Genomic DNA, 13,968 nt, shown 5'->3' with positions numbered 1-13,968 from the left:
AGGCTTACTGGCCTGCAACTCTTCCAATAATGATGATGATAATACTAATACCAATAATAAATAATAATCATAATAATGAAGTGACAAGACAATAATTTTTCTTTCTCTGAATGTGTAGGTCCAACTTCAATAAACCATCAAAAAAACAAACAAACAAACAAAAAAAAAAAAAACCAAACAAAAAACATTTTTTAAAACACCTTATCTTCAGTGTATCAGTGGGAAATAGCCTTATGGTTTTTTTCCTTGTTTTGTTTTGTTTCTGTTTTTGTTCTGCATGTCGGTCAAGTATGTAATTCGTGCCTTTTTTATCCACTTGTCAAAGTTGCTATAATCCTCATAATAACTGTGATCATTGTATGTGCCCCATTGGCTCCACTTCTTTTTAACCAGGCCATTTGATCAGGGATGGGTTTCCGTGACGGATTAACAAAGAGTCCCCCTGAAATTAGGAGCAAGTGTGACACCTACCTGCAGAAGTTGGAAGAGTTAGAGGACAGGGCCAGACTACCGGCTACACAGTGTTATGTGTCTGTCTCTGCCGTGTGCATCACAGCTTTCTCCCTTTCCTCCAAACAGCTAATGTTTCACATCTAACGCGCCATTAAAGAGACTCTCCATTAATGATATATAATAGGGCAGTATGTTCTAAATGCATGGTCGCGTCCCTTTTAACAGCTTTGCCACGCCTTGGAAAATAGTAATGAGGTCTAAATTTGGCATAAAATCGAGCTCATTACCGGAGTTCACCACCTGATTGCTCTGCATAAAACACGATAGGTAATTGGGTTAAATGACTGCGCCTCTGTGTTGTTATTATATCAATATATCCACTTTTAGAAACGTGCTCATGTGGAAGGAAAAAGAAAGGCCCTGGGTGTATTTTAAAGAAAAAAATAGACCAAAATATTCCTCCGTGTTGTTTCCAACATTTTTTCATTCACAAAAAAAAACCCCTCTGAATGTTTGCACCAACCAAAACGAAACTGAGTTGATAAATTGTTTAGATATTCCAACATCCTTCTGCTGAATGTAGGCCTTTTCTTTCCAGTCTGTCGAAGCTCTCACTACCAATAATATTTTGAAATGATAATTACCACTGAAACATCTGTCACTGTGCAAAACTGAATTAATACTTCGTATAAATCAGCTGGCCTTGAAACACTTAAAAACACAGATCAGGTTATTCCAACTGCTCCCCCAAGTAATGGCTGCACAAGTATATATTTTTTTCCATAATTTACTTCAAAGATAGTGTGTTGTTCATTTTAAATACAAAAATGCTACATTAAATATACATGTTAGTCTTTAATACAAATAGACTCAGGCGGCTGCAGCGATTAAGACCATTCTTGTTACATTTTAGGATTAACCATTCAGAAACTAAAAATTTGAGGATAAGCATTTACTCAGAAAATAACTGTTCTTAGAATTTGCTTCATCGTTGTTCTTTTCTTTTTTTTCTTTTTTTTAATGCAACCACAAAAAAATAAATAAAAGTCCGCGGTGAGTGGAAAATAATCAGGTATTAAATGTTTGACATACCTTTCTTTAGTTCATAAGGGGAGTCTTTACAAAGATCTACCTGCGTTTGGCCTCTGACTTTCTGGCTCTCTCTTACCAAAGCCTCTGCTCTATTTAACACAGTCTGGTTTAATCCATTGAAATGTGCCGTGGAGCCCGTGGTTACCGAGCCGTGGTTACTGTGAAGGTGTCCAAAGCTGCCACCATAGTTCGTGTAGCCGGGGTAGAAAGGGGAGGTGTAGTACAGAGGCCTGGATAGGACCGTGCTGTTGGGGAGCGGGCACTGAGGGGAGGACCGTGATGGAGACGCGTTGGTGCCCATTACTGCGCTCTGACCCAAACCGGGACAAGCCTGTGGCGCTTCGCCGCTGCCCTTACACCTGTCTGAGGACGTGGCGATCTCCGCGAGCGACCAGAGTTTGGGTTTAGGGGCCGAAGGGGGCGAGTGGATAACAGAGGTCACATTGCTGGTCACCGTACCCGGTGCATGGCTCAAATCTGACGGCTTGTCTTGTTGCGCAACGCTCTGGTTCCCCCGGGGCACAGCCGAGGGAGACGAAGTGGTTGGTTTTGCGGAATCCGGCAGCAAGTCTGTAGTCCGCTCCTCCTGCTCTTTTAACTCCGAGTCGCTCAGAAGGGGATCCGTGTCTTTGCCATGACTCTCCTCTTTAAATCTGTCACAGCCTATGTCCCCTGGGTTCAGCAGTTTATGATCTAAAGCACAAATAAAGAACAGAATTACTGCCAAATAAGCCCCAACATTAAAACGTTGATAAAACTCGAACATATGTTTTAGGTAACCAATGCAAAAAATTAAATCAGATATATAAAAATAATTAGGCTACTTTCCCTTAAAAACAGTTATTGTGTGAGCTATAAATTGACCTCATAAAGATGTTTGCCAGCCTTAAAAGGTGAATGAACTCCTCTCTACAATTATAAGAGCATAAACAGTGTTGCACAAACACGAACAATGTGGCACAAATTAAAGTCTGAACCTACACTATGATGGCTATTTAAATTTATGCATATATCTTCGCTATTAAAAAATATTTCATATCAATAATTATGATAATGAGCATTCAACGACGGTTAAAAACTAGGATATAATTATCACACAATGGCAGCCTTTTTTAAGCGAATACCCGGCGCAGTACACCAGCTGTATCCTTATTATGCAGTTAAAGATAAATTGACTGCTAAACACTTTGCGTCACCAGCAATTTCAGCCCCTGAGAAGTCAAACGAGGGGAGTTCAAGGTGATTATTATTTAAAGCAATTGTCCCATTATAAATAATATACCACCATTAACCAGCAATCAATTTTGCACCGTGAGTGGAAACGACTGCGATGAAAAATTGATGATTTTTTTTTTCTTTTGCCTTTTTTCCCCCTGCACCACCGACCTGCTTCTGTGTCTGTGGAGTCTCCCTTGTCTGTTGGTTTGTTTGGCTCGTCGTCGTCATTTTTCTCCAAATCAATATTCTCGTCCTCCTCCTCGTCCTCGCTCCGGTTCCGGGGGGTCCAGGTCATCTTGTTCTCCTTCTTTAGCCTCCTCCTGGCGTTGGCGAACCAGGTGGACACCTGGGTGAGGGTCATTTTAGTGATGATGGCCAGCATGATCTTCTCGCCCTTGGTGGGGTAGGGATTTTTGCGATGTTCGTTGAGCCAGGCCTTCAGGGTGGCGGTGGCGTCCCGGGTTGCGTTTTTACGGTATGCTGGGTCACCGTAAGGGTAGGTGCCCAAGGGTGCTGCGTAAGGGTGGTATCCTATTGAGCCGGCCATACCCGTAGTGTGGTCATAGGGAGAACTCTGTGATAAAAAAATGAAAACGAAAAAGTGTGTAAAAGTTCAGGCGCGTTCCTTTTCTGAACTGCTTCACAACAGTGAAAAAGACCTAGAGAGACAAACATGAACACACGCTCACGCGCACATGCACGCTCATTCGCGCGCACGGACACGCACACACACGAACACACTGGCTTTAATCCAGTAGCTCAAGTTTGACATTAATGTTTATGGAGTTTGTTTGAACTTGATTGAGTATTTGAAATGTGATCTTGTGCTTCTATGCATTTTATTAGTATTTGCACGATGTCAACCTGCAGCTGCATTTATTCTCGCTTTTAAAATATTTGAATTTGCATTTATGATAATAACATACTGACGTTATGCATGATGGGCCTAACATTCTCTTTCTTTGCCCATTCTAATAGGATCACCTTTTGTGGTAACCAGGCCTATAGAACCAGTCTGTATGAATTACTTGTGTTGCCATGAGATCACTCAGTGAGAATACAACAAAAGTAAAAAAAGAATTTTCCTCTGTATTTTTTTTTTTAAGTTGCAATATTTAAGTTTCACAGCTGGCACAACTAATAGAATGATAAGAAACAAATACAGTGACCTAAATTGCCTTCAGACGGCGCGTTGTAGTCAGTTATGAGCGTAGAAGCTTCGGCAAAGCAGAGCCCAGTCTTTCGTTTAAAAAAACTACAATTTACTTATGCACCACAGAATAGCACAGCGCTCAGTTTAATTAGTTCTGTTTGCTCACCAACACGTTTTGTGGACCTGCCATTCTGTAATTTTATATCCACGCACTCAATCAGTGACGCACGTTTCTTCCTAATGGCTGGACTCCTAATACACAGCGGACACTTCTAAGCTTCTATAACGAGCTAATATCCTCGATTTTACTTCCTATTACACTGAATAATCACCTTAAATGTACTCACCACGTACGAGGTGAATGTGGCAGCTGCCGCCGCGTCTGCACTGTACGGTAAATGGGAGTTGTAGCCTGGCGAGGCGCTGGTGAACGCAGTAGATCCGGCATAGGGCGCAAAAGCAGATCCCGAAGAGGATCTCCCAAGTTCCTCGGTTCTGGGTCCGGATATAACGCTGGTGCTGTACGCAGGGCATGAATACAGGGCTAAAGAAGCGGACGGCTGGTACAAGTAGCCCTGAGGATACGCCATGCTGGAGCCCGGAGAGTAGAAGCCACTTAACTTGCGCACTTTCCCCCCTTTATTTTCTCATGCGCTGCTGTCGGAGCGCATAGAGCCGTGTGTGTCTGCAGACCCGCTGTCTGTCCCCCCCCCTTTCTAAATGACAATGGTGAAGGCAAAAAGTAAAAGTGACTAAATTAAAAAAATCGGCTTAGATTTTGGATGGATTAATTTGGTCGCTGCCAGCCAGCCACTGCCCGTCGGATGTTTTGTCTCGTTTTGTTTTTCTGTTGCTCCCTTATCAGAGTTGCACCGTCGCTCTCATGCCCGTGCAGAAGTTTTTTTTTTACCCGTCGGACGGGGGCTTTGCTTGGGAAAATGTCCTGCCAAGATGCTAAGTTGGAAATTGAGGATCCTGACGCCTACTACGCTGCACACTACGCTCCTCCTCTTGGGGTGTAGTCAGTGAAGGAAAAGGCAAGCTTATGCTGGGTAACCACAGCCCTGCCCAAATCCATGCTCTCTCTCTCTCTCTCTCTCTCTCTCTCTCTCTCTCTCTCTCTCTCTCCCCCTTCTTCCTCACCCCCTCCCTCCTCTCGCGTTAACTAACAATCCTTCTCATTCTCTATTTCTCTATTTTTTTCCTCTTTAACAAGGCTCGTTGCAGTAAGTCTCAAGTGCGTCTGGCAGCCCCCCTTTGGATGGCGACATCATGCGAGTCTGTCAACTCCCAACTTTCTTCTTTTTTACCCAAATACGAAGCCGTCACTTTCACACTTGATCAATAACAAATCGGCTGTTGTGTGTGCCAGGATGTGGGCTTGCAAGATACCGACAGGAATTAAAAAAGGCGCTCCACTGCTTTGCTCTCTTTTTGTTATTCTTTCTTTGTGCGTAAAAAAGTCGTCATTTTAAATATGTGCGTTAAATCAACAGACTGGTGCTCCGTGATCTCCGTGCGCCTTGTGTTAAAATCCGCAGTGGGAGTTTCAGATGGATTACTGCTGTTGTGCACGTCGACTTTTCTAACGCCAGACGAATTGCATTGGTAAGATACATATGACAGTTGAAAAGTAAAAAAAAAAAAAAAAAAAAAAAAAAAAAAAAAGTAAGATGGCGCAAACAGCTACCCGACCGAACAGCTCTACCAGAACATATATTGTGTGTCAACAAACTTTTCCTTATACTGACATTCGTGTGTTGTGATTGTGGAAGTTATGTTTAGTCTGCGCCGTCACTTGTGTTTGCACGATTTACTGTGGCTAAATAGTTTTTGTAATAGATCCTGGAATAAACCGGTCAGACACACACTCTCAGAAAGTCATAAAACCCTCAAGCCAGGGCAGATTAGTGCCAACTACATCCAAATCCGCCTGGACCAGTGGATGTAATCTCATTTGATCACTGCAGATACATTTCTGTGCTGAAATATTGGATAGCCTAGATTTATTTAATATGTCATCGTTAAAGGCAGTTACTTTTTATATTGAATGGGCATTAGACACCTGGCAAATCTCTGTTACTCAACGATCCAGAAGATAAAAAATGAAAGTATTATTATTATTATTATTATTATTATTATTTATAATAGTTGCGTTAGTATTTTTTAATAAATATTATAATTTACAGGGATTGTTATAATTTATTAATAGGCTATTGTACATTTTTCTTTAACTGTGTTTCTGATATCCAAACGGTGTTTTCATTCTGGTGATTGACTTTCCAGTTCAAGTCTCAGATAAGCCGAAAGGGATCGCTGTAGGCGCTGCTAAAGAGTGTGTGCACACACTGTCACGTGTTTTTTTACGCTCTGAAAAGCTCTCGAGAGCAAAGAATGATGACGCTGGTACAGTGGGAGCCGACGCAGACTTAAAAAAAAAACAGAGAGGGAGAGAGAGAGGAAAAAAGAAAGAAGAATGGATACACAAAGCGACCATACAGTATAGCCTAATCAGATGACAGTGATACTATGAGACCTAGTTTCACAGCCTCCTGTAGTGTTTAGACAATCAGCTAATTACTGGAACTTTTCTCATAACAGCAGCTACAACAGTGATAGTGGCTGGTAGTGACAGTTACCATCCTTGCTTATCTTATAGAGGTGGGGAAAAAATGGAATAGAATAACCGCGTTATAGACGCAGATATCCTCCAGATATCCTGGTGACATTATCATCCCGAGATATAAAAGAAAACTCCCACAATTTAGTATGTGTTTGTGCCGATGTGAGCGGTCATAAAAGTGCACGCTGAATCAATGACATTGAGTATTTATTTATTGTGTTAAATAATGCCGATAAAGTTTACAGAGGAGAGAGGCAGGGATGAAGGGTCTGTGTCATGTGTCTTCCTTTAATGCGTTTCGCTTGAGAGTTGCTCTCTGAAGTAGGAGGAGGACCCATAATTTGAGATCACGGAGCCTATAATAGGAGTAGGTTATGGCAACTGTTACCACCTCTCAGCACTGCACTGGTAGAGGAAGAGGTGTAGGTGAGTATAGTTTTGCTCATTTGCGTTTTTTTCAATGTGGGAAAACTGCATTTGTGTTTTTAGGCGCGTAAAGGCGTCTTCGCGCAATATGCAGATCCGAATATAAATCTCTCTGTGTGATGTTTTGACAGCCTCTAACTTTGTCGCTTCCTCTTCGTTATCGCTTATTCTATGTTTTTTTTTTCCCCCTGCGAGGACGACCTCGGTTTTGACGCATGAAAACGGCTTTACGTGGCAAAGAAGAAGTGAATGAAAGATGATGCATGCCACTTAAAATGCCTCAGGGAGCAAGTGTAATCTAAATTGGATATAGAGGCTATTATTACACAACATTATGCGTTGTGGCGGACTAATTGCGTGGCCGGGTGAGTTAAACAGTCAGTTAATGTCGCGGCGGACAGGTTTCTGGAGCGCACAAGGTCAGCTGCACTGCTCCCAAGCCTTTAGTGGTATACAGAAAAATGCTTGAAGTATTCATGGGATTTTTTAACCATTCTAAATCTGTGTCCTAAACCGATTAGTTGACACCAATTTTTCTTTGATGTATTAGCTGAGGGCTTTTGCCACTTGGAAGCCAATTGAAATTCAAAACAGTTTTCGCTCCAAATGCTTTGGGGAGATTTGCTGCAAATAATGGATGTAATTTATTTTTGACCTTGCTTTTTTTTTTTTTTTTTTTGAAGAGGGGGGTTATTAAATGATTAAACATATGTGCCCTCTGCTACTTGACTAAACAACTGGCATCCTATACAGCTATGATTAGCTGTTATAATTAATGCTGTAATAATAAGTTATTATTACAGCAGTAATTGAACCCATTTTATTTCTGTATTTTGAAATGTGATAGCCATGACATCAGTTGGTACTACACCTTTTTAGTGGCAGTGTTACTGGTACAAAGTTGTTTATTACCCAAATGTATTAAAAATAATAACTGTTTATTTGTCTATGTTTTGAATTTCTTCAGATCCATGTTGAGGAAGTCTTCTTATGTCACTAAGCAGTCAGTGAAATGCACCCCTCACCCCCCCCTCCCATCACACACAGGCATGCAGACACACACATGTTCAGATAAAAGTAACTGTGGCACCAATTAAATTCACTTTATTCACTTATGGAAGTGATAATTCTTGAATACACATGCATATATGCTTCCATACCCCCAGCTCTTATTTTGTGTGTTTTAAGTCATTTAATTTACTCTGTCCCACTTTTCAGGAATACTGTTGTTGTTACACTTATGTGATTGTTTAATGTTTTATCTGATAAATATCACAACCATTGCTCACGTGACCTGATAACACAGTTAAGATTTGATTATTTTATTTAACTCTAAAAAAAAAAAATATCACACAATTTACATGAAGCACAATGAGCCAATTTGGATTTCAGGAGAGAGAATCTACTTCCTTATTTCTTTTTTGTTCTTGCGATCTCTTTTTCGTTTATTGACCTGAATGAAGATGTATGGAGCGAGAATCTGTGTGTGTGTGTGTGTGTGTGTTCAGTTTACTCCTGATGGGGCCCGTCTGACCCCCCCACCCTCCTTTCTCCCCATGATCCCCGCAAGGCTGAATGGCAGGGCTCTGGATTGGCTAAGTGATGAAATGATGACCCTATTATGAGAAGCGATTCCAAAATGAGAGGTCTTAGACAAAGATTGCACCCTTCTCTCACTGCCACGCCGCCCTCCTGCACCACACTGCCAGCTGCGCAGATGATGATTGATTCGCTCGTGATGGATCACAGGAAGCACCCATTGATTTTTCAGTGTTTTATCAAAAATATTTATTTACAGTTGTATCCATAGAGCATATCCAGACTCACCCCATACCCCCCTTCTCCAAATGGGGGATGGTATAAAAGGGATAATTCTCCCTACTCCATGACAAGACAAATGACCTGTAATATTATTTCAGAAATGAGTCAATAGGCTCAGTGACTAAACGAATATTGATTGGATATAATGAAGCCTGAGTGTGAATATGAGCTCTTTCAGGGGCCCTGCTGCAGACTCCACTGTCAGCATTTATACATTGATGCCAGACCTCTCCAACCGAGTGTTTTACACACAATACAGATCTTCTACTACAGCTGGGACAGAATAAACCTCATGTTAGCGAATATCACAGATGGTGAATCCACATACTTAACATTCCCTTACTCCTCTCACTGGTGTGTACCTGTATATTCTGATTCATGATCTGAGGGCTTCTGTGCCTTACTGTTGTCTAACCAGACCTACGGCTAAATAGCATGTTTGTTTTGAAGGTGCTATAGGTGCCATATGGTAATCATCTAAATCCCATACTACTTAGAAGCTCTTGAGGCATGTAGGAGGCACTCCTGCAATGCCTTCATGAAGGTAAAGTGATACAACATACAAATCAAATGACTACCAGAATGCTAAAACCACAGTGTGGGAGCTGTGCCCTAGATATTTGCACTGACTTAATCCAATTGAAATAGTATGAGTGAGTTGCAGGGGCTCCCAGGTCTGTTGCTTGCTTATGTATGTGATGCATAATAGAAGTTGACGAGGTTGGTGATAGATCACAGCCCAGGTAATGTAAACACATTAATCCCTTAGGGTTCATGTGCATGCTCTTTCTCTTTTTCTCTTTCTCTTCCTCTTTCTCCTTCTATCAGTCTCTCTCTCTCTCTCTCTCTCTCCCTCTCTCTGAACCCCCCTTCTCCCACCATGTTCATCATCTTCCCTAAATGCGTTAGTGGAGCACAAACCAGAAGCAGCCTTAATCTGTCAACATGCCCTTTAATTGGAGGGAGAAAACAACACGTGCTTCTGGTTGTGCCATTCCTAAGTGCACATGCCAAAGAAACACAGAGTTCATGGAAGAAGTGATCCCAGGAGAGCAGGGCGTAATTAAAAGTATCTTTTAATAGGCTTGTAATGCTGAGCCTGACTCTTGTTGCCTTAAGTAGAGGGCGAGCTCTGTGGCTGGAGACGGACATGCGAGGGGCTTCTGCTGAGGGAGCCTGTAAACGATCCGTTGCCTCGCCGTCATCAGACATGCAGTCTCTGCCTCAGTCACCGCACTCGGGACAACAAGCACTTTTCCACCCCTGCCGCGGACACCTCAGCTCACCCATTCCCGTGTTCTTTTGTTCCCCAAATGAGGGATTCTCCTCCACAACATCACCTCTCCTCCTCTCCTCCCTGGCCACTTTGGCAAGTCGTGTTCTACCTCCCACTCACAGCGCCAGTGGTGAGTGAGAGTGAGAAATGGGACTAAGGGGTTGATTTGGGGCCTGCTACACTGTAATCAAATGAGACTGCTTAGGGGAGAAGGAGAAGGAGGAGGTGGAGTATTATGTTCTGTTGTGCATTCCACTGCAGCATTGTTGCTTTTTTGTTTTTGTCAGGGCAAACTTTGATGCTGTATCCCCTTACCTTTGTAGTCCCGGCAGCCATGTTTCATAAACACAGAATGGGAAGCATCCTCAGCATTAGAAATTTAGATTGCCGCTTTTCTCCTGCCACTCTGCATTCCGCACGTGCCCGGTCGCATTCTCCATCTCCCAGTGCTGAGGTATTACGTTTCCTCTCCCATGCCTCTGATACATTTAAACATCTTACAATCAGCCCCTTTTATTCGTTGTGTCATGTATAATCTGTGGTTACAACAATGCCGGCATTGGCTCTATGTTCCTTTATCTCTCTAGGTACTAAAGTATTCCACTGCCACTGTTTTGTTTCAGGACAATTGCACATGCAAAATGCTTACATGCTTGAAACTGAGAAGGTGCCAGGTGTTCAGTTTAAACCTTGTCTTTATGATTGAGAGTGTAATATTAATGTCAAGCTAAGCGTTCTATAGTGTACTTGCTTTGTATTATCACACAGGGAATAGTCGGTACTCAATTGTCTTTGTAGTTAGCTGAAAATCTCAAAGGGGTACAGTGTAATGTTATTCTAAATCTATCTTAACTCATTAAAACCCAAAGTGTTCAGCTCTGCTTCCCGTATTTTATTGTCTTACTGCAGTCTTCTCAATATACTGTATCCTCAGTAGACTCATTTAACATGTAATTGAATATTTAAATGTCAAACATTGATGAGGATCGTGGCAAAATAATAAAATTACCCCCACAAAAGGGCGTTTTTATTAGACATGGTAGAGATTCTACTTTTGCCAGCAGAAATGTTCTTCTCTGTACTCTGCTGAGCCCCAGGTCTTCTTCCTCCTCCTCCGTCTTCTTCGAGAGAGTATCCGTTTTGTCCAACATCTGACACACTGCCCTGGGTGATTGAGCCAGACGTGGAAAGCCAGAGCGGAGATGCTCTCCTTAATGCCTGACACCTGGTGCAGATTTGGGGGGGATTGCACTACAGGTACTGTCTTACCTCTTTCCCAATCCCAGAAAGTCCCTGAGGTATTTCCTTTTCTGTTCGCGGCTGTGTTTGTTTCTACTCTGCTTTGCCACCCAACTCTCCAGCCTCTGTCAGAGTCGGCCCCTGTGTTTGGATTAGTGTGAGGTGTGTGTATCTATCCTTCCTTTGATACACACTATTCTGATTGCTTAAGGTATTTTTTAGGCCCCAGAAGATGTCAATAGGATTAAAATCTCGTGTATCTCAGGTCTTCAATGGGACAGAGGTCAAGAAAGAACTTATGTCAAAGGGCCAGTGCTTTGTTAAAGAAAAAAAAAATCAGTTGTGCACAGTTAATGTCACCAGGATAGAGCAATTAAGTGAGTCACATAATTAGATGTTTCCCCATTCAACAAAGAAGGGAATTCATTTTGCTAGTACAAATATTTTCAATGCTAACATCATGTATTTCTTAATACCATATCTTCTACCTTGTATCTGTCTGTTCCTGTTGTCAACACCCCCTCCTGCCCCTGCCACACCCCCTGTCAGGGTGCTCTTTACAACTGGACACGTTACTCGGGAGTGTTGCTGCTCACCTTACAGCTTGCGGGCACATCTGCAGGCTGTGCTGGGACAGCATGGCTAGCCAACATAAACACAGCAGGGACATCAAAGGCTGGCAGCCCCAGCCACACCACCTGAACATGTTGTTTGCAGTGCACTGCAGTGTCACCTGACCTGGGAGTAGAGAGAATTTTGTTGTGCCAAATGAAGGCATTATATCCATTATGTGCTTAATAGGTTTGCTATCAGAGTATTAAGTTTAAGTAACACAGCTTAAAAGCAACATTGAAAGATCAAGGTCATTTTGAATACATTTTTTTTTGTTTGTTTCAGTATTCAGAGAATATATTTTTGAGGATGTATAAATTCAAGAGTTTTGGTCCTTTACTGCAAAAATCTGGCTAATTCAAGCACCAGTTTGACAAAACCCTCATTGATAAGTTGTGAAATATGTTCCACAATAATATAATTATCTCTACAGGATTTTATAGTAAAATATATTTTAAGCATCAGTGAAAAACAAGCAAGTGCACACTTGGCGTGCGTCATAGGCGCACTGTTTATGTTGACACATGCAACTCTCTTCCTGATGCAAATGCAATCTAAACATTAGGCAAAGGGAAGGCAAGCGTAGCCCATAAAGGCTGTGAGCTCCAAACACTTTGAACAGACAACTATCACTAATCACTCCCAGAGCAGTGCGGCGTGTAATTACTCTGCCAAACGTTTGCCTTTCACAGCTTAGCACTGGGAGCCCTGACCCTGCGCTTCCCTGTCTTTCCTCACCACATTGCATGTGGAAGGGGAGGACACCCCCACCACCCCCACCCCCTTACTGAGGGGGTAGGCAAGCTGAGCCTCCCTCTCAATATTTAGAGAAAGAGTGGAGGGAGGAAGGAGAGAGGGAGAAAGACAGGGAGGGAGAGGACTGAGGTTGGTGCTTCCGGCTTTGTGGGAGCCCATTTAAACAGGCTTTGAAACCCTAGCCATCCGGAGATCAGAAATAGCCTTATTGACTGCATGGGCCCAGAAGTGACTGAGCACACGGGGTTCTTAGAGTTCACCCTTCCTCACCACTCGGAACAGGAGGGGGGCATCGCATGCTAGGGCCATCTACAAAGACTCTGGACATTAATTTTACATTAGGAGAAAAATAATATTGTTTTATTTTTAGTGTCACAAGGTTGTGCCATTGTATTGTTCCTTTTTGTTTTCGTCTTTTGTTTTTTTCCACTGGAGTGCAGGATGTCTAATCCTCCTCACTCTCCTCTCCCTCAGTCTTATTTACTGATATTAGTGATGTGGCTGTCAGTCTGCCGTGTGATCTGTCCGCTGTCTGGGTGAATGCTGATAAGATGACACAATGCAAATATGAAAGTGTGAGGGAGCTGCCTTGGGAGGCAGGTAGGATGTGCAGGGACCAGAATCCCATAATGACTATTAGCTGGATTTCACAGCCTGCTTCTGATCTCTGGCAATGACAGGGGCCTTTATAAGAGGATGGGTGTGCCACTACCCCTCCTAATAACTCTCACACATGTACCCAAAGGCATACACACAATAGAGGGTAATATGTATGAGATTGTGTAATATAGGAAGTGTGATACTATATACCATTTATGTGCAGTTTTTACTTCAAATTTGCACATATTTTTATCACAAAAATGTGATTAGATTTCCTCCTATTATTTCTTTTTCTTTTTCCCCCCACTGATTAAGTTATGAATAAACGGAAGCAGGGGTGTTTTATATTTTTAGCTGGCCCACTGGCACAATGGAAACACAGAACTTTAAAGCAGAAATGATCATTTCAGCATATTATAGATGCATAATGTATCCTTATCTTAATTCCACTACTAGTCATCTTCACCATACTGTCATGCACTTCACCACTGTTGTACAAGTTCATTTAGACTTGCAGTAGCTTAAAGAGCTCTCTTGGTTGCTGCATGATCTTGTAAAGGCTTTTCAGAGAGCCCCATTTTTATCACTGATGTAGTAATTTCACTTCATCAGTCAGTTGTGACTAAAAATACATCAGGGATTAGCTTCATGGCCAGACTATCTCACACAGCTTTGATAACATAATGGGGGCCGGTTGCT

General features: G+C 42.2%; 1 protein-coding gene across 1 annotated transcript; it reads right to left on the bottom strand.

Moving 5' to 3' along the window:
- Positions 1 to 1,224: 1,224 nt before the first annotated feature.
- irx5a (iroquois homeobox 5a) lies at positions 1,225 to 6,014 on the bottom strand. The gene is made up of 3 exons (XM_018666969.2): positions 4,264 to 6,014; positions 2,932 to 3,337; positions 1,225 to 2,238 (listed from the first exon to the last, which is right to left on the bottom strand). Exons 1-3 carry the CDS (start codon positions 4,504 to 4,506, stop codon positions 1,529 to 1,531), a joined length of 1,359 nt encoding a protein of 452 aa, XP_018522485.1. The 5' UTR covers positions 4,507 to 6,014; the 3' UTR covers positions 1,225 to 1,528.
- Between the last annotated feature and the right edge of the window lie 7,954 nt (positions 6,015 to 13,968).

Source organism: Lates calcarifer, linkage group LG2, assembly GCF_001640805.2.
Source record: "Lates calcarifer isolate ASB-BC8 linkage group LG2, TLL_Latcal_v3, whole genome shotgun sequence".
NCBI classification, from domain to species: domain Eukaryota; kingdom Metazoa; phylum Chordata; class Actinopteri; family Centropomidae; genus Lates; species Lates calcarifer.
This window is presented reverse-complemented; position numbering and strand designations above follow the sequence as displayed.

Coding starts and splice junctions, on each gene's coding strand:
- irx5a (XM_018666969.2), bottom strand. CDS start 4,506: ATGGCGTATCCTCAGGGCTACTTGTACCAGCCGTCCGCTTCTTTAGCC. Junction 3,338..4,263: donor CCACATTCACCTCGTACGTG/GTGAGTACATTT, acceptor TTTTTATCACAG/AGTTCTCCCTATGACCACAC. Junction 2,239..2,931: donor CTCCACAGACACAGAAGCAG/GTCGGTGGTGCA, acceptor TTTGTGCTTTAG/ATCATAAACTGCTGAACCCA.